Below are 27317 nucleotides of genomic sequence, written 5' to 3'. Positions count from 1 at the left end.
TCCTATAAAAGAACGTATGTTATTGCATTCTACTTCTACTAGTGAATTTTACATGATATAAAAAAAATACCGAAAATTAACCGAACCGTATCAATACCGAAGAGAAACCGACGTGATTGGGACGGTTTCGAAAAGTCTAATTTTGGTTATATATAATAGAATAATCGAAAAATTGATATGGTACAAATTTTATAAAATAACCGACCGAACTGAACCATTGACACCCATACCTAATACTAGTCTTTAAAAAAAACAAATGAGGCCTTAAAATCATAAATTTTAATCCCCTCAAAATCCGTGTCCAATCTAACACATTCACACGCTATGAAATGGAGACTACAGGTGTTTAAAAAAAAAGGAAAAAAGACACAGAAAAACAATATAAGATGGTGCGAAACGCTAGTCTTTAACTGCCAAACGAACATATAGTTATCAATCCTCATCAGACAAAAATCCCTCCAACAACTCATTCATTGTCATACGCTTTCTTATGCCAAAGCATCGGCTCATTATGTTCGTACACAAATTCGAATCAACATATCTTATACGCAGATGTGAATTGCTAATTGATCAAATACTATTGAATTTATAGCAGATTGATTAATAATAATAATAATAATAATAATAATGGGGAGTTTAGGTGCAATGCTGAGGAATCCTGAGGATATTTATCCATTGATGAAACTGAAGTTAGCGGCGCGATATGCAGAGAAACAGATCCCTCCTCAGCCACATTGGGCCTTCTGTTATATAATGCTTCACAAGGTTTCTCGTAGCTTTTCTCTTGTCATTCAACAGCTTCCCTTGGAGCTTCGCGACGCTGTAAGTTTTTGTTTTTTCGTCCCTAAATTTAATCAACCGCGCCTTAATCCTAAACAAGTTGACATCGGCTATATAATTATACTATGTACTATTCCGCTCTGAGATTTTACGTGACCAACATAACATTATACTGTGGTGTCAATGTCTCCGTGTGACCTATAGGCAGGGGCGAAGCCACATTGTGCTAAGGATGGTCAATTGACCACCCTTCGTCGAAAAATTACACTGTGTATATAGGTAATATATTAGGTTTTAGAGGTATATAACATATATTATTGAATACCCTTTGTCGGAAATTTTTTTTCACTTCTTTCAAGTTTGAACACCTTTGGAGAAACTCCTGGCTTCACCACTGCCTATAGGTCACAGGCTCGAGTTGTGGAAGCAGCCACTAATGCTTGTATTAGGGTAGACTGTCTATATCACACCCCTTGAGGTGCGGCCCTTCCCTAGATCCTGCGTGAACGCGAGAATGCCTTGTGCACTGGGCTGCCCTTTACTGTGGTCATTTGTGCAATTTTAGGCACGTACTCCATCATTTGACTCTCCGATAGTTATTCCAATATTACATATCTGGTTTGGCCTATGGACGCATTATGCAAGCATGCATTTCATGTTTGTTTGAGTAATACCAATGGGTAGAGGATATTTATGATCTTATGACTATTTAGACGTCATTTTAAGTAATTTTTCGAATGTATTTGGATTTGGAATCAGCTGTATGAAACTCACATTGTTGGTATTTTCCCCCTTTAATTCCTCTGCCAAAATATTCTGAATTTATCTTTTGATTTTAAGATGTAGCTTACTTATATCATACTACTCTCTCCATTTGAGGTTATTTGAGATTCTCCCTTATTTAAAGTCTATTTGACTGATTTTTGAAACTAAATCGGATTAAATAAATTCCATTTATACAATTAAATATTTAGATATCATGTTGCAATTTTCTCCGCGCAATGAAATGTTAGTCAAGCTTTACACAGTTTGAATTCTGAGACTGGAGAATGCTATACGATGACGAAAGAGAAATCATAGTTTCTCTCGCACAATGAAGACAAAACTCTTCAGCTTAAACTTTTGGCTTTTCACTTAATTAGGCTCCAAGTTTCATTTGTTGCTATGATCTTATTACTCTTATTTTGAAGGTTGATTTCTTGAAACTTCTGCCTATCTTTGCAGGTATGCATTTTCTATTTGGTTCTTCGAGCACTTGACACTGTCGGTATGTCAAATTCCTATACCTGAGGTGATATATGAAACTTGAATGCATATAACCAGATATCAAGTTTCTTAACAGAATAAGACTGACATTTAAGTGCAATAATTAAAAATGCGAGCTAGTTCTCGCATTTGCAACAAGATTCAAAATTTTATATTATTGTTAGTCTGGCTTAGTACTATGGTATTGGTTATTTGGGTAGGTTTTTGATTATGTTGATTAATTACCATTAGCCATGGACTGTTGCTTTTATTAATTCTATCTTTTTATACCGTGATCAGGTAGTTTATACCTTTGATCTTGGTTAAAATCTAAGGTTGCTGACTTGCTGCACTCATTTTCTTGGAGTCATATTAGTTATTAACATTTTGTTGTTCTTATTGTGGACAGAGGACGATACCAGTGTAGCCACGGAGGTGAAAGTACCTATTTTGATGTCATTCCATCGCCATGTTTATGATCGTGAATGGCATTTTTCGTGTAAGTCTTCTGAATTTAAGTGGTCGACTTCCATCGCCATGTTTATGTTCAAGTATTGTAGAGTGGTTTCCTAATCCCAGTTTTCATATGTTAGGCGGTACAAAGGACTACAAGGTTCTTATGGACCAGTTTCATCATGTTTCGACTGCTTTTCTGGAGCTAGAGAAACAGTGAGTTCATTCATAGCGAGGGCTGCTTTTCTCATACTAAGATGTTTTTCTACAAAGTAAATATTACCCTGTATATTAATTGCGTAGGTTATATTAGTTACTTAGGTGATTAATTGATGATACTGATTTGAAATACTGTTATACTCTATGTCTGTCATGTGGACTCCACATCTGTAGTTTGAATTTGAAATACTATTCTTTCTATGAATTTTTGGTATGTGCTATCCATATTAGTGTTTGTGAGTAGTTTATGAATGAGCATTACGTTCTCATATCGTTGCAGTTACAAGGAGGCAATTGAGGACATAACTATGAGGATGGGTGCAGGAATGGCAAAGTTTATATGCAAGGAGGTATGCAATAAGTACTATAAATGAGAGGATCAAAGTCACGTCTTGTGCAACTCCTCTTCATAGAGCCATTTGTTATCTCGACTACCATTTACCAAAATATGAATGTGGCGTTAACTACACTATAGTGTCAATATATGAGTTAACACTAGTATTTCTGCTATTGACAATTTAGTATATTTATTACCAATATACATTCCTAATCATTTTATGCGAAGATTATTGGTCTGTGATAACAAGCACTGTTGGTCTGCAATCGATCTTCTTTTAAAGAAAATAACTTTGTGCTATGTCTTCTTTTGTATCAGCTTGAAAAGGAAAATAAGAGAGGCAACATAAAAATTAGAGAAAACACTATTGCGTGGATTTGGTTAAATAGGACTAAAATCTTGTTAAGCCCTTTAGGTAATTTCATCCTCTAGGCATAGATAAGGTAAATACATGCACAAAATAATGGCCTAATTATGAGTTCCAAGCTTTTACCTGCAAGCTTCTCTGATCAACCGATTCCATCTTTGGCAGGTGGAAACAATTGGTGATTATGATGAATATTGTCACTATGTAGCCGGGCTCGTTGGATTAGGCTTATCAAAACTTTTCCGCGCCTCTGGGAAAGAAGATTTTGCATCAGATTCTCTCTCCAATTCCATGGGTTTATTTCTTCAGGTGTTAATCTTAACGTGTGTGACAGCCAGCCGTGACCATCTTTGAATGTTTTTTGCAGTAACAGAAATGTTTGCAATGTACTGCAGAAAACAAATATCATTAGAGATTATCTGGAGGACATAAATGAAGTACCTAAGTGTCGCATGTTTTGGCCTCGTCAGATTTGGAGTAAATACGTTGACAAGCTCGAGGTATTTTTCTTCAACTCTTTAACTACACATTTAATATCTCATATTTTCCTGTCATTTTAATCAAATTCATGATATTGAATTACCTCAGTACATCATAAATTGCACTGTTGTTTGTTTAAATATGGGGTTCGTTGATTTTTAACCGCCAGCATTTGTCGATGTGCCTCAGGACTTGAAGTGTGAGGAAAACTCTGTAAAGGCAGTGCAATGTCTGAATGAAATGGTCACTAATGCTTTATCACATGTAGAAGATTCTTTGACTTACATGTCCACACTGCGAGATCCTGCTATCTTTCGATTCTGTGCTATTCCACAGGTCTATTCATTTTACTTTTAGCACTTGTTCTTGCCTTTTGTTGAGCTTTGTCAACAAGCTTGTGTCTCATAATGGAATTTTGCGTCTGTTTGGTAATCTGTTGACAAAAATCAAAAGGAAAATGTAGGAAATTCACAGAAGCTTTACTTTTATTTGATATTTTTATTTTCATTATTCTTGATTGATCAAGGAATTTCTTGTTGTATTATTTTTATGAATACATCTATCTATCTTTCATTAAGCCACGGGGTTAGTGTTGTTGCCTGGTGCATTAAGCTCCCGCTATGCGCGGGTTCCAGAGAGGGGCTGGATCACAATGGTGATCTATTGTACGCAACCTTACCCTGCATTTCTGCAAGAGGCTGCTTCCATGGCTCGAACAAATAAATAAAATAAGTAGCAGAGTGTATTGATTTGTTGTGCATATAGGTGTTGTTGTGAATTTACTTTTCATTGTGCCCAGACAACTTAGTATGTTTGCTACTTTCGCATTATTAACTTGTTAAATATCCTTCTGAAAATGTGCATTGCCTTGGTATTTTCTATGTTACCAGGTCATGGCAATTGGGACATTAGCAAAGTGCTACAACAACATTGAAGTTTTCAGAGGAGTTGTAAAAATGAGACGCGGTAAGAAGTATGAAAAATATGCGGTTCAGCACTCCTTGCCTCTCTCTCTCTCTCTCATTTAACTTTATTAACATGCTTTCTTTTACGCGATTTGTATGTCTGCCAATATTAACAGATTAACAATTGTGTACAGTATGTTATTAAGATGATACCGAGTTCTTATTTATTATTGTGGCTGCACTTAGCATTAACTGAATCATTTGTTTTTTATCTTCTTCTTAACATCATACTTGCAGTGATTAAGATGCTTGGTTTCTTCTTTGTAGGTCTCACTGCTAAGGTTATTGACCGGACCAGGACCATGGCCGATGTATATGGTGCTTTCTACGACTTCTCTTGTATTCTGAAAGCCAAGGCACGATATTTCCTTATTTACCAAAGTAGCTTAATTTTCCTAGTTATAATGTGCTCATTTGAGGGTTACATTGTTAATTTTCTACATTATACTGTCATACCTCTCTATAACAACATCGCGATATAACATTCATTCACTATAAAGCAAAATTTTGTATGGAACCAATTTTCATGCTATGTTATAATATATGTTCTTTATAACAGCACTTCGTTATAACAACCAAAAAAATCTGGAACAAATAAAGTTGTTATAGAGAAGTTTGACTGTACTGTGTTGTGTGCTTGTCTATTTGTTCATATTTATTCGTTTCTTTTTGGTTCGCCGTTCTCTGTCAAAATTTCATTTCTTAGTAAGAACTTGTACGAGTAAAACAACTTCTCGATTGAATGCTTTAGGTGGAGTATAAAGATCCAAATGCCGCAAAAACTTTAAGAAGGCTTGAAACAATCTTGAGAACTTGCAAAAACTCTGGAACCTTGAATAAAAGGTATGTTACATATCCGAATATTTTCTATATTTTCTGTGAATATCAGCTAATGCACCTGTCTACTACCAGGAAATCTTTCGTAATCCAGAGCAGACCTAATTACAATTCAGCTTTGGTGAGTTTTTAGCAAATGTTATGTTCATGCTTTAGATGCAATTTGCCTAAATGCATTCGCAATTTGCTTATCGGCTGAAATATATTGCAGGTTGTTGTCCTTGTTGTCATAATAGCTATCCTTATTGCATACCTATCTGGAAACCGGCCTTAGACCATGTGTAAGTATTACAGTAACAACATCCTGGGCAACTTGATTTTTACCAACTTGATTGGGATTGGAGTATTATTGTTGTCATCGTTGTATGTATGCACCTACGGTATACTTAAAGACCACACTATCTAACCTTCTACTAATAAGCATCTGGATCATGTTATGACGTATTTTGCTAGCCTACAACAACAACAATAACAGTGTAATCCCACAAAAATAGGGTTTGCGGAGGGTAGTGTTTATGTAGACCTTACCTCCATCTTGTGAAGGTAGAGGCTGTTTCCGAGAGACCCTCAACTCAGAAAGCATAATCACAATATACTTGAAGAGAAAGTATTTTGCTCGCCTAATACACCTTAATGGGGGTAATGAGCTTCTTTTCTTAACCAGGCGATTGTGTCCTCCTTCTTCATTTGTTCTTTTAACCTGATATGTTAGATTGTTTCTGTTAACTCGATCAAATTATATCCACCTAAGCTTGGGTAATTCGCTCCGAGATAAGCTTAAGACCACATCATTCTGTTATGCTCTGCAGTTTCTCAATTTTAATAAGTAGTAGAGGACTTCCATATAAACTACGCGTAAAGTCTTAACTTATATTTGTTCAATGTATGTTTTTTGTGAACAAATCGCAAAATGAATGTCCAGTACTTTCTTTTCCTGGATTAAAACCTGACATAGCATGTTGCAGAAAGATGGTTTTTGTTATTGATTTTGCTTGTTGCTGGTACTGTAATTAAAAGTCAAACGAGGAGACATCGGGTAACTACTAATGTTTGCATTATGTTAGACTGTCTACATCATACTCCTTGAGGTGCGACCCTTCCCTGGACCCTGCGTGAATGCGGAATGCCTTGTGCACTGGGTTGTCCTTTTGTGGAGACATAGGGTATTCGCATTTGGTGAAATTGGTATTTGTTATATCTTTTATTCTTTGTGCAGGATTGATGTTAGAAGAAAGTGTGGTCAAAGAAAATGGCGCAAGCTCTTGGCCGAGTATGTGATAGCTGCAGCTTATGGTGTCTGTAACTTTGTTAGTTAGTGATAGTAATATATGGAAAACGCCTATTTATAGTTGTTTAGAATCTTGTGGCATGCCTTTGTTAGCAAGCTGCAAAAGTAAATATTAATACGCTACCTTATACGTAATACATATTTCAATTGTCTGTTCACTTAGTGATAAATCCATGCATTTTAACACCTGCAATTGTATTCTTTTTCCAATAGTTCAGACGTTTGTCAGTAGTGGAAGTTGTTGGTCATTCACTGTAAAGATAAATGGACAACTAGATTCCATATTTTTTGTATGGGTTAAAATCTTGCCGAGGAAGTTGGGCATGGAAAGATCCTAAGATGAAAAGACTGTACTTCAATTTGGGCAGATCGGACGAGGTCGACCAAACCCAACAACGAGCAGTCGTTGAGCGAGCCGTAGAGGTCGAGGTCGAATACTGAAGTATAGGAATAACGGCTAGTACAGTCTTGGAACTAGTAACAGGAATATTCTCTTGGATATTCCCTTTGTTGTACTTTTTAGGGCTTTTAGAGAATATCCCACATAAATAGAAAGAGAGAGAAGAAAAGGGGGCACGTGAGATTGAATCTGAGAAAACTATTGTAAGAAGTTGACCATTGAGAGAATATACAAAGTTTACCTTTCCATAGTGATTGATTTCATCGATTATTCTTCCTTTCACTCACATGATCCAAGAAAGCATTGCTTATATTCTTGTTCACTTCCATATCTCGTTGTCAGAAGGAAGAATCTTCCACATCATCTGATATTTGGGTGAAGTGTTCTTCCTATTTACATTTATTGTCATTTCTCATATTTGCTCATTACTCACTCTCCATTTACTCTTCAAAGTGCACATTTAATGATTGGTAAAACAGTTCTGAGCATTAAATAAACTGTATCACCCAAACTCTAAGATAGATCTAAGAATTATTATGCATGACTAGGATTCACCTTTCACCTCATTTAACATTTATTTAGTTTAACAAAGAGTACAATACTTTTTTGTCAAATGATTTGGCGCCTTCTGTGGGAAATTTCTAGTCAAAATCATAGTCTTCCTAGATCTACAAAAACACAGCGATAGCAAAGTGCAAAGTTTTCTTTCCCCTACTTGCACAATTTGACATGGCAAGAAATGGAGAGGAAAGACTAAAAGTAGTGGCAGGCCTTACTGCTAATCTCCTAAACACCATCAACGAAGTTCACGGAGAAGACGAGGAGAACGTGACGCCAAATGCCTCACCTAGGTGAAGTGAATCACCTCCCCCTCACGGCAGAGTTATCGCTTCCCACGGGAAGGGAGCCTCTACGTCCACTACAGAAGAAGCACCACCAGCTATGAAAAAATTACTAGAAGCATGGCTAACGAATACGCTGAACAATATACTCAACAAACCTGCTCAAAGGGCGAGTAGAGAGGGTGTACGAGTCGACGTCGCCCCAACAACCAATGAGCAACACGCCCAACCTCCCTCGACAGGTGTCACTCACTCTGTTAATGATGCATGTAACGATGCCCTCACTGCCATCCTTAGAAAGATGGAGGAGATGGAAAACGAGAACAAAGCACTTCACGACCAAATGAGAGAGCATCAAGAAAGGGTAGATAAGATACCAGGTGCCTAAAACTCCTACCAAAGCGGGACGCTCACCGGTTTGTAGAACAACCATATAGCGATGAGGCCGCGCCACATGATATACCAAAAACTTTCAAGATGCCACCATACTTGAAAATATATGATGGCACGACAGACCCTGAGGATCACATCTTCACTACGTCACCGCAGTGAAAGGCAACAACCTCGCTAAGGAACAAGTGCCATCTATATTGCTGAAGAGGTTTGGTGAAACCCTAACCGGAGGAGCATTGACATGGTACTCGCAACTGTCGTCACAGTCCGTACAGACATTTGAAGAAATGACCGACAAATTCGTCACCGCCCATGCAGGGGCCAAAAAAGCAGAAGCCAGGGTGAATGACATATTTGCCATAGACAGTCACCTGGCGAAGGGCTCAGGGACTTCCTCGCCCGATTCAAAAGAGTGAGAATGACCTTCCAAACGTATCAAAGGGGATGGTAGTAGCATCTTTCCAAAATGGGTTGAACATGAGCGGGTCGAGGACAACCAAAAAGTTGTTGAGTAGACTAATGAAGTACCCTTCTACCACGTGGGAAGAAACACATAATGCCTACTGTGCCGAGGTAAGAGCCGACGATGATGATCTTAACGGGCCTACTCAACTCCTGACCTTGGTCCAAATAGAGTCCAAGAAAGATCGACAAAACGACAACAGGAGAGATCTAGCAGGATCAAGACCTAACCGAGAAAGACATCAGCCTTACATCGAGGCACTCTCATGCCATCTCCACGTCGCGACAAAGATCCATCCAGGCCGCAAACGAGAACCCATCGAAATGAAAGAGGTATTTCCCCTTATTATCGGCTTACAATTTTTGTGTTTCTCCCTCAAAAATAGTCTACGCATTGGAAAAGCTCGGCCCAAAGGTAAAATGGCCACAGAAGATGAAGCCCGACCCAAACACCAAAAAGTCAAACGCCATCTACGAATTCCACCAGGAATCGGGTCATAAGACCGAGGATTGCATCGCCCTTAGACAGGAGGTCGTGAACATGTTTCACCAAGAGCATTTAAAAGAGTTGATGAGTGATCGAGGAAGGGCCAACTTCACCCGAGTGCGAGAACAACCTCAGGGGCTTCCCAAAACACCTTCCCCAGTTCGGACCATTCAAATGATCATCAAGGAGGCGACGACGCATCTATCAACATCGTGAAGTTCACCACCACTCACAAGCTCAAGCGGTCAATCACCCACGACAATATGACAAACTCGAAGAAAGTATCATCTTCGATAAGTCGAATACCCACGGTTTGATCTTTCCTCACTATGATGCCCTCGTCATTACTTTACGTGTTTTTGATACTGATGTAAGACGTATCATGGTCGACAATGGAAGTGGCGCATGCATCATCCATCCTCGAGCGGATATCTAGAGAAATCACGATGCCCGTCCTGGCCTGCGACGTCACCTTGGAGATTACGTTCCACATCATTGACCAGGATACGACGTACAATACTATCATAGGCCGACCATGGATACACGGCATGAAAGCCATCCCCTCCAGTTTGTACCAAGTCATTAAATTTCCCACCCCCTAGGGAGTATTCAGCATCTGGGGAGAGCAACGCACGGCCCGATAATACTACCGCATCGCCCAAGATGCACATACACCCGGAAATAGAAAGAAAAAGCCGATGATGCATAGCAATTAACGAAGATGGCATTGGATGGCGAGGAAACGAAAGACGTCATCCGCGACCTTGAAATCATAGAAGCAATGAGGTCAACTGTAGAGTACCTTGACCCCGTCTAATTAGACGACGACAACCCCAGCAAGAAAGCTTTCAGCGGCCATAAACTCCAAGATCTATGTAAATTTCATCAATTCTTAAGAAATAACGTGGACCTGTTCGCTTTTTCCCATGCAGACATGCTAGGTATCTCAAAGGAAATAGCAACTCATAAATTGAACGTCGACCCATTTTACCCCCCCCCAGTAAGACAAATCAGACGAAAGTTCATCTCGGCAATAAACGATACAGTTCGTAAAGAGGTCGAGAAATTACTAGTGAACGGTTCTATCATAGAATCGAAGTACCTGGCCCCAGTGGGTCGCCAACATAGTCATGGTGAAAAATAAGAACGGTAAGTGGAGAATGTGCATGGACTTCACAGACCTGAACAAAGCCTGTCCAAAAGACTCATTCCCGCTACCTCATATCGACCAACTCATCGACGCTACAACCAGGCACGAACTGCTGAGTTTCTTGGACGCTTACTCGGGCTACAACCAAATACTCATGGAGGAGGAGGAATAGGAAAAAACTACCTTCATCACCTACCAAGGGACGTACTACTACAGAGTGATACCGTTCAGGTTAAAAAATGCGGGGCAACGTACCAAAGGTTGGTGACCAAAATTTTCAAAGAACAACTCGACAAAACCATGGAAGTATATATTGACGACATGGTCAAGTCAAAAAGAAAGGAAAACAATATCGACCACTTGAGGGAGGCCTTCGACATACTCAGAAGGTACGACATGAAATTAAACCCCGAGAAATGTGCCTTCGGCTTGACATTTGGGAAATTCCTCGGCTTCTTGGTATCACAACGAGGCATCGAGGTCAATCCCGACAAAATCAAGGCCATAGAAAGAATCCCAGAAAATCTAACCAGCAAAAAACAAGTGCAAAAACTAACTGGACGAATAGCCGCCTTGTTAAGGTTCATTTCGCGGTCCTCCTATAGGTGCCACAAATTTTTTGACGTACTCAAAAAGGACAATGGACTCCAATAGAATACCGAATGCATCAACGCCTTGAAAGAACTGAAGGCCTACCTCTTTTCACCGTCGTTGCTCGCTAAGGCAGAACCCGGAGAACACCTCCTTGTCTATTTGGTCGTGTTCAATATAGTAGTAAGTGCAATCCTGGTATGAGAAAATAAAGGTATGCAATCTCCAATCTATTATAGTAGCAAAACTTTGGTCGACACTGAAACGAGGTACCCCCACCTCGAAAAGTTAGCTATGGCCCTGGTCGTAGCTTCACGGAAGCTTAGACCTTATTTTCAGTGCCACCCCATCTCAATGGTCACGACTTTTCCTTTAAGGAGTATCTTGCACAAACCCGAATTGTCGGGTAGATTGGCCAAGTGGGCCATAGAGCTGAGCAAACATGATATAACCTATCAGCCGCGAACAACGATAAAGTCGCAGGTTCTTGCCGACTTTAGTGCGAAGATAATATCCAAAGTCGAGAAAGAAACCTCTATTTCTTTTACCGAAGTACGCGACATGTGGGTCCTGTACACCGACAGCGCCTCTAATGCATCTGGATATGCACCGGGACTCGTGCTCGAGGTCCCAATATGCGAAGTAGTTCTCCAATCCATACGATGCTCTAATATTACTAACAACGAAGCCGAGTATAAGGTCGTGATTGCAGGGTTGAAACTAGCACTCAAATACGAAGCACGGCGAGTCATCTTCGATGCGACTCACAACTCATCATCAATCAGGTCATCGGGACTTTCCAAATTAAGGAGCAACGGTTACAGAAATATCAGACCGAGATTTGCAAACTATTACCCTAGTTCGACGAATTCCAGCTCGATCAAATACCTCGAGCGCAGAACATCAAAGCAGATGGCCTCGTCAAATTGGCAGCGACCGCCAAAAGCATAACCGGAGAGGGGAACGTGTTCAATCTCCTCTATTCGTTGCTGGACCAAATCAAAGTACGCATTATAAACCTAACTTGGGACTGGCGCAATCATATTATCTCATAACTGCATGACAGAGTTTTCCCACCCGACAGAAAAGAAGCCAAGAAGCTTCGAATGTAGGCGACCAGGTACAATGTCATCAATAACGACTTGTACAAAAGAACATTTGGTGGCCCCCTAGGAAAGTGCTTAGGGCCAAATCAAACACAGTGCGTCCTCAAAGAAGTACCCGAGGGCTACTACGGAGCTCACACTGGCAACCGAGGTCTCGTTAGATACCTCATACGGGCAGGTTACTATTGGCCCACGATAAAGAAAAAAGCTGCTAACTTCGTCAAAAGGTGCGAGCAATGCCAAAGATATGCTACTATGATTCACTAAGCGGACGAGAACCTTCATTCAGTCAAGTTCGCCATGGCCTTTCATCAAGTGGGGAATGGACATCGTCGGACCTTTACCAGCGGGACGAGGTAATGTACAATTTCTTTTAGTTTTAACTGACTATTTCTCCAAATGGGTAGAAGCAGGTGCATTCGCCCAAATACACGAACAAGAAGTAATCACGCTCATATGGAGAAGCATCATATGCCACTTCGGCATCCCCAAAGAAATCAGTTGCGACAACGATCCTCAATTCACTGGAAAAAAGACCGTCGAGTTCTTCGAAAAATGGCACATCAAAAGAATACTCTCCACGCCATATCACCCCGCAGGCAATGGTCATGCGGAATCCTCCAACAAAACAATATTGAATATCATGAAAAAGAAACTCGAAACGCCAAGGGACTGTGGCCGGAAGTACTACCAAAAGTGCTATGGGCATATCGCACCTCGTCAAAAATGAGCACAGGGGAAACACCATACTCACTAGTCTATAGGACTGATGCAATGATACCAGTTGAGGTCGGGGAGCCCATTATGAGATACTCAAATGAAAGCGGGCCAAGCAATGACGAAAATAGAAGGCAAGACCTCGATGAAGCCAAAGAAAAAAGAGACATGGCCTACATAAGAATGATAGCTCAAAAACAACAGGTAGAGCTGTACTATAACAAAAAAGCCAAAATCAGGCCACTCAAAATCGGGGACTACGTACTCAAAGCCAAAACACAAGCAAACAAAGACCCACGAGAAGGCAAATTGGGAACCAATTGGGACATCCCATACAAAATCACGGCGACAGCAAGCAAAGGGTCATTCCAGCTGGAAACAATGGAAGGAAACACCTCAAATACTTCAACTTCTAAGGATAGACGCCCCCCGAGTCGTACTCTTTTTTCCCTTACTCTAGTTTTGTCCCAATTGGATTTTCTTGGGGAGGTTTTTAACGAGGCGACAAAGGGAGCATCTCAGGGTTTAAGTATAAGTTCATCGCTCGACCTATCAACTACTTTTCCAAGTCGAACAATGAAGGGACTAGATAGGCCGGGACTTCAGAAAAACATGAAAACTTCAACGTATGTAAACTTCTCCAATGAATGTATAAACAAAGGGAAGTATGCAAACACATGAGTTTTTCATCTCCACAAAGTTTCTATATTACGCCAAGAGTCAAATATTCGACCTCGCTCGAATCGACTCACATTCGACCTCACTAGAATTTATTTACATTCGACCCCATTCGAATCACTTAAAGAGTCAAACATTCGACCTCGTTCGAATCACTTAAAGAGTCAAACATTTGACTTCGCTCGAATTGACTCATATTTGACCCCGTTCGAATCACTTAAAAAGTCAAAAATTAGACCTCGCTCGAATTTATTTCCATTCATTCGAATCACTTAAAGAGTCAAACATTCGACCTTATTCGAATCGACTCATATTCGACCTCGCTCGAATTTATTTACATTCGACCTCGTTCGAATCACTTAAAGAGTCGAACATTCGACCTCGTTCGAATTACTTTAAGGGTCAAATATTCGACCTCGCTCAAATCGACTCACATTGGACTCTGTTCAAATTCATTAACATTTGACCTCGCTCGAATCAACTCAGGTTCGAATCCGTTTGAATTCATTAACATTCAATCTCGCTCGAATTGACTCACATTTGACTTCGTTCGAATTTATTAACATTCGATCTTGTGTAAATCAATCAGTGATTCGATCTCACTCAAGTTAATTGATATTCGGCCTCAGTCGTGTCAACTAAGTCAGGAACTCTTACAAAGGAAAAAGCATACGAAGAAAAACGAAAAGAGTCAAAAATATACAGCAAAAAGACAATAACCATCCTATTCCAAAATAAAGAGTATATTACAAAGGGCCAAAAAGACCCCCCTCCAAAAGAGAAAAAGAGCAACAAAAAAAAACTAAGTACAAGAAAATCACACTGCACCATCACGCTGCATCATCTCCGTCACCACCTTTACCGCCCAACCCAGCAGCACCATCTCCACCCTCGCCATCCAAGTACTCGTCTTCGTACCAAGCATCTGGCTCAATCTCATCCACATCTTCCTCGTCATCGTCTATCCTGGGCGTGCCAGGGTCATAGCCGCAAGCGGCACGAGCTGCACGTGCCTTAACACAAGCATCCTCAAACTCCAACTAAGAGGCTTTCCCGGTCGTCGTCAAACCTCTGTATATGTCAAGATGAGCCTCAGCATGGACCCACTTCTTATACAAGTACCTTAGGACATTAAGATAAGTGGAAGCATGAGAAGTAGACGTCTGAGCATGCTGCTGCGCTTTCTCAGCCTTAAGGATTGCTACCTGCTCGTTCAAATCTTGAACGCCTCCTTCTAGTTCGCCTATCCGCTCTTCGAGCCGAGCCTCTTTAAGAGCAAAGAACTCTACCTCACTAGCACACTCTGACCTGAAAACGCAGAGAGTGCCCGCTAACGCCGCCGCCTCCGCCACAGCAGCCGATCTAGCTCTCTCAACTTGCTCCAATTCCGCAGCTTTAGCAGCCATCTCATCCCTTAAGCCGATAACCACAATTGCACTCTATTCAAGCTCGGCCCGTAAAGACGTCACCTAAGCTTGGAGATCGACGCACTCAGCCATGACCCCCTTGCTCACCTCGAGCTCGTCATTCTGCACCTGCCATTAATCCTCATGAGCTCGACGTTCTTCTCCTTCAACTCGTCATCCTTCGCCTTCAACTCCTCATTCTTCTGCCTCAGATCGTCACGAAGGGTTGGAAACAGAGCATCCTCACCAAGCATACGGACCAGGGCTTTATGCTTGGTACGGTACTCTCTATACTTCGACTCCATCTTCTTATAGACTCTCGTCCTCTTATCCTCTCGACGGGCGCTCTCAATCTTCAAGATGAGGGTCTGATAAACAGACGAAGAAAGGTCAGCAAAGACAAATAACGTAAAAGGAAGAAATCAAAACGATAAGAAAGGACTGACTCGCAGGGCCATCCCAGAAATGCCTAATGATAGGTCCTTATCCTTCAGCATCTGCAAGGTCCTATTCTCAGGCTCCGCGCATAAAGGGGCCAAAGCTGGAGCAACGCTCTCCGAATTGACTAGCAAGTTGAAATCCACAACAATGACAATATTTCGAGTGGACCCCGCGGTCATCACCTCCACTTGAGTGAATCTCTCCTCGAAAGTTCGTACCTCTTCGGGGTCGATATCATAACCAGACCTGTCATCCTCTACGACGACCGTTTTTTCTCTACCAATAGCAGACGATGAGCCAACCTCGGCTGCCCCTAGTGTTTCCATTTTCATGGCTGCCTTCGTTGTCTCCAACGGCCTAGCTTCCGCGACATTCTCTGGTAGGGAAGCAATCCCCGTGGCTGAAGTGCACATCATCTCCATATCCATGGCCATGGACCGTTTGGGTGTGACCACGGTCTCTACTCGTCGCCTCTTTAATGATGTCGCTTCCTCTTGCCAGTGGAAGATTCGTCCACTAAATGAACCATCGGTCAAGCTGGGATCTCCACTAATGGGGTGGCCGTCTGAAGACTAGGTTCACTTAATACAGGAGTCTGGGAAGGAGTATTTCGCATAGACTCGGCCAACACGAACTGCGTCCCAGCCGAATCGACCGCCTGACGGAATGCGGGGACGGGAGCCTTCACCTTCTTAGAAGTTCTCTAACCTAGCATCAAAGGAAAATTATAAAACGACAAAAAGATATGCACCACGGCAAAGGTGAAATAGTTATAAAGGCAGAACCCGACTTACTGGTTGAAGGCTTGAGCCCGAATCTCTTGTTAAAGGATGCCCAGGCACGGCTACCTACGGTGTGAGGTAAAATGCGGGCCACCCAATCACTGATATCGGCAACCAAAGATGGGGGATGCCTCTCAGCTGCAAAAGGAAAAATGACGTAACTAGTCACGAATCACGAAAAGAAGAGAAGAACATACTCCAAATAGCAATACTTACGAGCAAAATTGCATTGTTCAGGAAAGTCGCTAGGGTTTGCTACCACATGCTCGGTTTTAACAAAGAAATAATGAGCCCATAAACGGTGGTTCGTCCTATCGTCTATCCCCGCCACCAACCCTTTGGTTCCGCGGTGGCGGAGGTGAATCATCGTGCTTCTATGGAAGCTCGGCCCAAAAAGATGCAGAAGATGGCAGATGGAGACCTCGCAGCCGGCGAGCTCCGCAAACTTCGCCAACATAAGAAAAATCATGTAAAGGTAAGGAGAGAGTTGTGCCGGAAAGATACAGTAGTAGCGGCGGAACTCCTTCGCCAACGGAGGAAGAGTAAGAGAATAACCTATATGGAATGGGTAGGCGTAAAACGGACAATACCCTGGCCTGTGGACTTGAATCACGTCATCTCCAATCGGAACCAGGTCAACGTGGGCTGGAATGCCGTACTTGGCCCTAAGGGCGGCAAGGTATTTCGCTTCCATCTCCGACTTTGCAGACTCCGGTTCAAGGGTGGGGTCCTTAGAGAAATCAAACCTGGAAGTAGGGTTACGAGGAATGATCTCCTCCACAATGGGAAAGCTTTCATCCTCACGAGGAGGCATGGCCACCGATAATAGAGTAGGGTCGAAAACTATCTCAGCATTGAGGGTTACGGTAGCCATTTTCCGATGATGTGTATATGAGGAGACAGAAAAAGAAGAAGGTGTGTAAATGGTAGCGGTTACAGGAAGCAAGAACACAAGAAGGAGAAAAGGAAGCAAGTGCAGGGATGAAGAAACTAGAAGAGTGCAAAAGTTTGTTTAAGAAACTTCCCCCTCTTTATTTATAGACCTCAGGGGCCTTCAAATCGATGCAAGCAACCGTCAGTGACCCTAAAATCGAAACGACAGGGACTCGAAGAACGAGGCAACGCATCGAGAAGATACATAATGATGACGCATGCGTTATGACGTCATCTTGTACCAACCTCATGACCCACGAATCTCAAAATGACACGTCATTGCTTCAGCAACGGACACCTCACTCAATTACCACACCAAAAATTTCTTCACAAATCGCCAACTTAAAAGGTCCGCTTACCGGGCCCGACCAGAAGGCGACCCCGACAAGCGGAGGGACTAACTGTATGGGTTTAAATCTTGCCGAGGAAGTTGGGCATGGAAAGATCATAAGGTGAAAAGACTGTGTTCCAATTGGGCAGATAGGACAAGGTTGACCAAAGCCCAACAACGAGCAGTCACTGAGCGAGCCATAGAGGTCGAGGTCGAATATTGAAGAATAAGAATAACTGCTAGTATAGTCTTGGAACTAGTGACATGGTTATTCTCCTGGATATTCCTTTTGTTGTACTTTTTAGAGCTTTTAGAGAATATCCCATATAAATAGAAGAGAGAGAGAGAGAAGAAAATGGGGCACGTGAGATTGAATCTGAGAAAACTATTGTAAGAAGTTGACCATTGAGAGAATATACAAAGTTTACCTTCCATAGTGATTGATTTCATCGATTATTCTTCCTTTCACTCACATGATCCAAGAAAGCATTGCTTATATTCTTGTTCACTTCCATATCTCGTTGTTAGAAGGAAGAATCTTCCACATCATCTGATATTTGGGTGAAGTGTTCTTCCTATTTACATTTATTGTCATTTCTCATATTTGCTCATTACTCACTCTCCATTTACTCTTCAAAGTGCACATTTAATGATTGGTTAAACGGTTCTTAGCATTAAATAAACTGTATCACCCAAACTCTAAGATTGATTCACCTTTCACCTCATTTAACATTTAATTAGTTTAACAAAGAGTACAATACTTTTTGGTTAAACATTTTTGTCTTTCGCGAATTCTGAAAGTTACCTCAATCTGCATAGCGCAAAGTAAATATACTTCCAATTTGGAGGTGGCAGTTTAATTCCTTTTTGCTTCATTCTTGTTTGGTTAAATGTATAGAAATCATTCTAGTAAATGAAGAAAACCTAGCCAAAACTTCCGTGCTCTCGAGAAAGCCTGCACTATTCCTTTTTTGGGTTTCCCAGGAGATCTTCGGTTTATCGCTTATAGTTATTATCAATATTATTTATTTATAAAGTGGAGATTGTGGTAAAATAATAGACCGAATTTTTGTTGTCTATAAATCTCCTATTAGTAGTATTATTTTTTTGAGCAAAAAACATAAGTAGGCAAAAAAATGGGAAATCCTACTAAAATCATAGAACGCATATGTTTTATCTAAAAATCGCTCATGTATTAATTATGATCATCTAAGTGATCTCGTTGATCGCTTATTTTTCATTATCTGATCTTTTGTGTTAGAAAGTGGGAGACCCTAGTGAAATCAGAGATTGCCCAAGTGATCCAAAAGCAGAAAAAGAAAAATTCAACTCCAAAACGTTCTATTAATTTCCATCAGACATTTCCTTGTTTGAGATGAATACAATGATAACATCACCTAATACGACTCTGCCTGTGATCCATATTTCTTTTGAGTTAGGCAGACCAAAGAGCATGTTATGCGGTGTTAGATAGTTATTCAGAATCAACTACATAAATCAGTATCTACTACACACATGTTGTTAACCTGAACAATTAGAGGTAATACATTGCCAATAAACTTATACAAAACATGTTAAACCATAAACTGTCGGCGAATAAAAGTTTGATTCATGACTTCTTTGACATGTTTAAGATTAGGTCGAAACTTTCTTATTATGAAGATAATGGCAGCAGAAGGTGTATTAACAAATGACTATATCAACCTCCCAAATTTGAAATATTGCCATAGCAAAAATGTGGCAACCACCTTAAATGTGAACAAATGAACAAGCTTGAAAGAAATTGAATACAACTGTTAACCTATCTACCAAATTGTGAGTATTACAGCGGTTTAACAATGTGGTTGATCTCTATTCAAGCTTCCAGAGGAATAACTATCAATATCTGAGCACCCGAGCTCAATTAAGAATTAACAACAAATATCGTCTGGAATATCTCAGGTGTATAACCGTAACACAGCCAGACCAACAGCCGAGATAGAGACAAGAGTACCTATACAGTATTTGATCACTTCATATTTTGCAGCTTCGAGTTGTGCCCTCAATGCATGAATTTCCTATTCACGGAACAAGCAAGAGAAAAGAAAAAGTATTCACAAGAATTGAGTGAGTTCAAGAAAGGTTTACACAAATCATTATCAAACAAACCAAAAAAAAAAAAAAAGGTTTACACTCATTTTACATCATTTCCACACGAGAGCAAACACTTACCCGATCAAGCTTATTTGTAAGATTTGTAGTTTCTGCATTTTGATTGGCAAGCTCATCACGAATGCGTCTGCACAATTTAAAATGACCGCAACCAATCATCAGGGAGTTGAAAAATGAACAGTCTAATTATTCACTAGCTGATAAGGACTTTTCAAGCCTTACCCTCTTTCAAGATTTAAATCCAAACGTTGGCCGGCAGTAAGCTTGTCAATCTCATACCTATATGAACAAGTAAGAATGGTTAACAATCTGCTACACAAAAGTGAAAAATCAATTTTTCTGCAGGTAATGTACCTTAGTTCACTGCGCATTTTTTCAATGTCGTTCCGAAGCTTTTCAGTCTCACGTTGCAACAGAGAAAAATGATGTTCCTGCAATCAGAAATATTTAATCGAGATACAAAATGAAATGCACATGTAAATTCAAACCAATCATCGTTAAGGGGTAGAACAAAAACATATATAATGCACATGTAAATTCAAACCAATCCTCGTTCAGGGGTAGAACAAAAACATATATAATGAACATATATTCAAGTACAACTATATTGCAATATCATTGGTCCAACATACTGAGTTTAAGCCCGTTTCATCCCTTCAGCCAATGATTTATTAAATTCTATCACGTACCAGTCACAAATGTCCAAAAACAAACCAAGATAAGAGTACAAAACATTTTTGAAGTTTAAAAGACAAAGCCTTTCAAGTAAATTGTTACGGTCTGCAACCATTTACAAGTAGTTCATGAAATACAAATACTCCGAACTGAACATCATCTCTTAATCTTGCCCTCATTAGAATTAAAGCTAAAAATTGATATATGTGGGCCACAAATAACTTTTTGGGTTGTAAGAGTAGATAATAGAAAATTGTTTTGAAATGTGAACAAGTTCGGTTTAGTTTTTGACGACATATAACATGTAGTAGCACTTCCCTCGAGAAAATAAAACTATTTCGAAAAGAAAGATGTGGTATTTCATTGGGAAGGAGTGTAATGTTAATGTTTCCTAGAAAAGTGCATAGATGAACACCTACACTCTGTACTGTTTTGAACTATGTCACTTTCTTTTCCTCCTTGAACAACCAATGTTAAAGAAATTTTCAGAAGGGATATATCCATGCAAAAGGGAATAGAAATTGACATCCGTTCTCATATCTTTCGGATACTGTGCTGCCCACAATTTGGTCATATAGGCAAGGCCGAACTTTCTTCAAGCCATCATAAATGGCATCAGTAACACTTATCTCACTTTCAAGAAGTTTTGTATTATTAGAAACAAAATTAGTTGTGTTGATGATTCCAAAATCCTGAATTGGATAAGTTGATTGCTCCTCAATGATGCTTCATGGTTAACATAGGGAGGAAAAAAAAAGGACTCCCATGATATTTTTGAAGAAGTTGTCTCAGCTAATCAGGCAACAAATCCGACTCTTTGACAAATCAAAATTCTAACGGGCCGTTTGGTTACAAGGACTAGGGGGGTTATCCCAATATAAAATTTTGGTTGTAGGTATTAACTCAAATCAGGATTAGAACTTATACCAAAAACTTGGGTTTAGCTATCTCATATAGTAGGAGGGATTATAATCCCATGGGATAACCTTTTCTATCCCAGGGTTGAACCAAACGACTCCTAAATACTCATGTCATTCTTATCTGGGGTGCCCAACTAGAAGTTTTTGGTTCTAACCCTTTTCATCCCTCAAAATATTGAAGATGCGAATTCTCTTCACTAAGGGATATACGCAGCCATCAGTGCTGAGCCAACGTTCCCTTCAAAACCAACCACTATTAACTTTGATACTTGCTTGATAAAGTAATAATTACAAGAAAGACCCAGCCGACCCATCTTTTTCTTTTGATTTGACATTTTAGTTCATCGTTTTTTTTTCCCGACTTAGTCATTGCTTCTTCATATAGCCGGGTTAGGATCATATCTTGTCTCAAATTTAAACACTTACCATAGTTGATCCGTAATATAACTCTACCTAAACAACAATATAGCCAAAGATAGGCTCTTCATCTGAAATATGTATCACCGATTTGGTGTTCCCATTTCCAAGTACACGTATGAATCTGATTGACTTTGTAGAGACTCTAGAATGACTGGATAACCTCTACCTAGCAAAAGAAGAATGATACCTGAATATGGAGTTTAGGCTCTTTTACGCCAAAAGTTGCAAATTTGTAGGATGTTATGGAATATAGTGCATTTAAACTTCTTCCAGAAAGCGTCAAAATAGACCTGAAGAATCTATATTAAGTTAAGGTCATTTACTCCTATAAAATTTTACATATGAGAAGTATGTCCATTTTCCATCAACTTCTAGCACAAACTCTATCTAACAGGAATTTGATGAATACCATAAGAAAACTTCTTACTCTAACACAAGGTTATCAACCGCTCAATTTAATTGCCTCTTGAAAATGGATATTTGCAAGCATTTCAACCTGTAAATGTCAAAATTGGAAGAGATTGTCGTCCCTCTAACCAGAAGAACATTTGGAAATGTCAAAGCAATTGGTGATACGTATTTCACCAAGCTTTAACAATTTTCAGTATCAGCTGATGTGAAATTTTTTTATTTTTTCTTTTTGAATGGAGCTGATGTGAAGAATTATTATGGCTTATATCATAGATCAAGAAACACACTGGTCAGGAAATACTTATACAGCGTGTGCTTAGAAGTTACAGGTAAGTTTTTCTAATTTGGATGAATGGGTTAAAGAGCTGCCATAATTAGGTGGAAGATTGAAAGTCAAAAATCTTCATGAACCATGATTGCTGCGAGAAATTATAAGCGAACCATAAATTTAGCTAAGTCACAACTACACTAGTTACCTAATGCATAGATCAAGGATTCAGTAATTTAGAATGCTCTGTTAAACCACCTTCCCCACCATCCCCAACCCCAAAGAACGAAACAACAAAGAATATCTACGGAGAGAAGAGTAAAGTACTAGATGAAATCAACTAGGTGAATTTACTTAGGAGCCAGAGCAGATCAAACCCAATACCTTAACATAGAATCTCTAATTACCTCCTGAAGTGAAAGGTAGAAGAGTTAACCATAATACTTGTCATATGGCAACAATAAAAACATACACCTTCTCCTCTTCTCCTTCATGCCATGTTTATTGCACCATGCGTTGTTGAACTCAGTTCCGTATTATCTTTCTTTGTTTTCCCTTTTACTTTTTCCCACTTTTTTTTCTTTTCAAAATTAAATTTCAAGAATTCAGCTTGAGTTGCATTCCGTACTCTTTCACAGCTCACACTAATCGAATAGTTGACCTACTGAAGTTATCTACCGAACAGTTAAAGTCAACATAACATCAAAGGAGAAAAACATCCGGTACGCATCATCACTTCTCCATTTATAAACTCGTGAATGAGTCAAAGCACCGGACGATAGCTGAGCATCATAGGTCCTAACAACAGCTTCAATATGTTGCAGGACTTCTTCTTGAGAATGAAAAGGTATGCCATTGCCGAATATATTGCAGGACTACATACGTATAAGCATATATATCTTACTATTATAATCCCAGACCAGTGAAAAAAGTTAGCTTACTCTCCTGGCAGGAAAAAATCACCTAATGCAGATTGGACTTGTTGAAAGTTAATATTATGCAAACAGAAGAAATAAATTTCCCCCTAGCAAAACACAAAAGGAATGCCTAGATAAATAACCAACATAGCTGAAACTTCTTTAAAATACTGACATACACAACAATGAACTAATATAGCTTCAACTCCAAATACTGATGTTTATGGAATGAAAGGAATAGAAGATGTTTTGATGGAATCTCAACTCCAAATCACACTCTCAAAGCTATTTGCCTACTCAATCTTTTTTGTTGGACTAAGTTAGCTTCTGTAATTAGCACTGACCAATGTTTGGACTTTGTTAGCTCCCTGGTCTTAGATTGACACACTGTAAAGGGAGCTACAATTCTTATTTTTTTCTGCATTTCATTACTTTTTTAATTTGCATCTCCTTGATGCCTTTTGCTAATGAAACACCTTATTTCATCCAAAAAAAAAACGAATATAGCTTCATGACAATTATGTACCTGTGAGCTTTGTACTTCAGACTTGAACTTGGAAAGGTTGCCGTCTTGAACCATCTCAGACTACAAATCCAAAAGCACACAGAAGGCAGTTTCAACATAGTACACATGGGCACATTTTATAACAACAAAAGAGCTTGTGTAGAGTCTTACTTTCTGCATTTCAGCTCGTGAAACAAAGGAATGAGCTACATTTTCCAAGCTGTCATTCAAAACCTCAGTGATAGCAGATGTTATTGCCTCTGCCTGCTTTGATGGTACACCTTGTGCTTCTAAACTCCGGACCTGTCAGCACACCAAATCTCTAAATATCTATATTGCATATCAACAATGACAAATATAAAACAACAAAGTCTCCAACGCAGCTAAGTGTACTAATCAGTGTTATCAAAAGCGAAAACCGCAAAAAAGCTCTAAAGCCGTTGGGGCTTTAAGCGCAAAGAGCATATAACGCGTGAGCTTTAATGAAAAAAGGCGCAACCGGAGAAAAAGTAAAAATATGTATATGTAGTCTAAGACCAATAATTATAAGCATGAATAACAAATACATGGACAAAGAAATTGAAAAAAAAATTACGAAAAGTGAAATATCAATTGTTTAGTGTCGCCTTTTCAAGATTTCACTCATTGGCAAGGAAAAGTATGCCTTAGAGCCTTGATGCGACACTGAAGCGCTCACAAAGCGAGGTGAAACGCTCAATATGTTTTTAGCCTTGCTTCAGGGCTTAAGCGCGCCTTTGACAACACTGGTACTAATTTACTACAAATCAGATAGAAAGCAATTTTGAAAACTTAAAGACGAATGTTTAGTTGCTCTTTTTTGTTAATAAGGAACCATAAGTTTAGTCGTTTTTTGATTTGGTTTTTATTTTGATTTTGAAAGCATTGGTTTTAGTAAGGCCAAGACAACTACTTTGACTATGATTAAAAGGAATGATCTCAAGACCAAACTTGGGTCATCTTTGGCGTGGAATTCCTCTTTTGGAAAGAAACGAAGGAGCTTAGACAATTGAAAAAAAGTCAATTATCTGCACGGGCCATCAAGAGAATTCCCCGATTCCACCTACCAAAAAAACAAAAAAAAAATGCCCCAATCCCAAGTGCGCTATACCATAGGCACTTAATTTCTTTATTGGGCTTGACGAGCATCATGTAGCCCTTTGTTCGTGATACTTTTGCTATGATCCGCAAGGTTTCAGTAGGTCCTAGGCACCTATTTAAGGTTAAAACCAAACATGGACGAAAGTTACGAGTTTTTTAAAAAAAAAAGGGGGGATTGTTTTTTGAGTTGGTTTTGCGAATGGAAACAGCTTTTTTCATTGGTTTAAGGTCCCCAATGCTGTAACAATTTTTTCAGTGGCATATTCCAACTTTCTCATATTTAGTTGGTCAAACATTTTCTATAAGAAAACAAGTTTCCTCAAAAATTAGAAAAATGAGTTCCCTAATGAGGAGTGGGGAAAATAAATTTTAACATTCCATGCTGATTGTCTCCTCTCCATCGTAAATATTTTACACCTATCAACTTTGATCGTAAGACATTCTACACAATCTAAGGAATATCACCCCTATAGTGCTTGCCTAGATTATATATAAATGCTCTTTGAATAATATTTTCTGCCTACTTATTAAATACCAGAAATTAAGTAAGAAAATCATTCATTTTCCAGGAAAACATTTTCCTTCATACCAAACACACCCTCGGTTTCACCTTATTTTCAACCAATCAGTAAAATCAGAATCCTCCCTTGCAACATGGGAAATGATAAAGAATCCAACGAGGAAGCTAAAGACAACTAATTCAAACCTAAATTAGTCAGGGACAGATGTAGTGTGTAACATAGGGGTTCATCTAAAACTAATAGCTCCAGCTCAAACCCTAGGTAAGTACAATTAACAGATTTCGCACCCAGTAAATCAAATGGACTATGATAGAATTTCGAACTGGAATCCCTGCCTCTAATTAGTTCGGGATCATTTGGAATCATTTCATTTCCATACAACAACAAATAATAATAATAATAATAATAATAATAATAATAATAATAATAATAATAATAATAATAATAATAATAATAATAATTAAATGAAGAAATAAAAATTACCAGAGCTAAAGTATCGACGAGGAAAGCACGCTTGCCATTAGGTTTAGCGAGTTGCGAGATCTGCCTATAATCAAACTTGTTAGTAGACGATTTATACGACGATACCGAACTGTAAAAATTAACGGAACCAAAACCGTTCGATTGTGACCTATCTATCAACAAACCACCAGAACAAACTTTAGATGCATCAATCCCTCCAGATTTGGACAATCTAATCCCACAATTAGCACCTAATTGAAACACACGTTTCGCAACAGCCATTAATTTCTCAAAAACCTACAATTAAAACCTTTCAACAAATAAGCTGCATCGATATGAGCGAAAAATCTTCGCTTATTTTTCGAGCTTTTGAACAAAGTACAAAGGTCAAACTTTCAGAAATGGCGCGTTTAAGAGGCGGCGAAAGCGAGATTCGAGGGGAGAGAAGAGATGTAGTTGATTGATTATTGATGGCGGACGAATTGATAGATGGTGTGTATTTTTTTTGACGGTTTTTTATATTGTGCTGGTTACTTGCAAAAGGAGTTTCAGCTGCTTTGTTGGTATTGTTATCTTATGCACCAGTTGCTGTACGTAAAATAACACCGTATAATCGCTTCTTAAAATAATAATTATATATATATATATATATTATATATAATAATTTGTATCATGGATTAAAAGTAATAATACCCCACCAACAGGATATGCTTTTAGGTTTCTGATGGGAAATGACGAAATATCTAACTTGGTTCCCTATCCTTTTTTTTTTAAATTACTTTTTTTTACTTTCCTTTTCCATTGCATTTGAACAATGTGGAAAATGTGAGGATTAGTGAAGACATTGAAAAGGATTGTGCTGGAAATTGGTGTTCCTATTTGTCTATCGATGATGTTAAATGTACGGTAAGGAGCCAACTCTAGTACGAGAAAATTGGGTTGGACTAACCTATAGTACATATATTGTCATGCCAAAAATTTAATTGTGAATTGAAAATTCCTTGTCTATACAAGTTGTCGAATAAGTTTTTTTTAACATAACTTTAAGTGTTCTCATCTTCTTAGTCAACAGCAACAACAAATCCCGTGTCATCTCTTTAGTCAACGTTTCAGTTATTTTTTTACTGACATGACTAACTTAAATCAAAGCGAGCTTTGACTCTTATATTTGTAACTGATAAAGTTCAGGAATGAATGTAACTTAAAAGTATCAGATTTATTTGAATCTAATACTTTTGACGCGATAGCGTTTCATGTT

The 27317-nt window shown here is 39.2% G+C and overlaps 2 protein-coding genes across 2 annotated transcripts; one reads left to right on the top strand and one right to left on the bottom strand.

The window, feature by feature from the left end:
• Positions 1–436: 436 nt before the first annotated feature.
• On the top strand, positions 437–7451 carry LOC107813695 (squalene synthase-like). The gene is made up of 14 exons (XM_016638986.2): positions 437–822; positions 2005–2047; positions 2435–2524; positions 2619–2694; positions 2978–3047; positions 3567–3710; positions 3797–3901; positions 4071–4217; positions 4772–4847; positions 5114–5202; positions 5598–5689; positions 5759–5804; positions 5895–5964; positions 6900–7451. The coding sequence occupies exons 1-13, from the start codon at positions 628–630 to the stop codon at positions 5955–5957; spliced, it is 1236 nt and encodes a 411-aa protein (XP_016494472.1). The 5' UTR covers positions 437–627; the 3' UTR covers positions 5958–5964; positions 6900–7451.
• An 11936-nt stretch (positions 7452–19387) lies between these two features.
• Positions 19388–26609, bottom strand: LOC107813696 (protein FMP32, mitochondrial-like). The gene is made up of 7 exons (XM_016638987.2): positions 26081–26609; positions 24129–24260; positions 23979–24038; positions 20196–20272; positions 20064–20120; positions 19902–19968; positions 19388–19747 (listed from the first exon to the last, which is right to left on the bottom strand). The coding sequence occupies exons 1-7, from the start codon at positions 26339–26341 to the stop codon at positions 19628–19630; spliced, it is 774 nt and encodes a 257-aa protein (XP_016494473.1). The 5' UTR covers positions 26342–26609; the 3' UTR covers positions 19388–19627.
• Positions 26610–27317: the final 708 nt, after the last annotated feature.

Source organism: Nicotiana tabacum, chromosome 5 (assembly GCF_000715075.1).
Source record: "Nicotiana tabacum cultivar K326 chromosome 5, ASM71507v2, whole genome shotgun sequence".
In the NCBI taxonomy this organism is placed as follows: Eukaryota; Viridiplantae; Streptophyta; class Magnoliopsida; order Solanales; family Solanaceae; genus Nicotiana; species Nicotiana tabacum.
The sequence above is the reverse complement of the archived record's forward strand: the minus strand, read 5'-3'. Positions and strand labels throughout refer to the sequence as shown.

What these genes read in the sequence shown, in the direction of transcription:
- LOC107813695 (XM_016638986.2), top strand. Translation starts at nt 628, where the DNA reads ATGGGGAGTTTAGGTGCAATGCTGAGGAATCCTGAGGATATTTATCCA. An exon ending in TCGAGCACTTGACACTGTCG is followed by an intron (nt 2,048 to 2,434) that starts GTATGTCAAATT and finishes TATTGTGGACAG; the next exon opens with AGGACGATACCAGTGTAGCC. An exon ending in CAAAGTTTATATGCAAGGAG is followed by an intron (nt 3,048 to 3,566) that starts GTATGCAATAAG and finishes CATCTTTGGCAG; the next exon opens with GTGGAAACAATTGGTGATTA.
- LOC107813696 (XM_016638987.2), bottom strand. Translation starts at nt 26,341, where the DNA reads ATGGCTGTTGCGAAACGTGTGTTTCAATTAGGTGCTAATTGTGGGATT. An exon ending in GATTTAAATCTTGAAAGAGG is followed by an intron (nt 19,969 to 20,063) that starts GTAAGGCTTGAA and finishes TAAATTGTGCAG; the next exon opens with ACGCATTCGTGATGAGCTTG. An exon ending in TTACAAATAAGCTTGATCGG is followed by an intron (nt 19,748 to 19,901) that starts GTAAGTGTTTGC and finishes TTCCGTGAATAG; the next exon opens with GAAATTCATGCATTGAGGGC.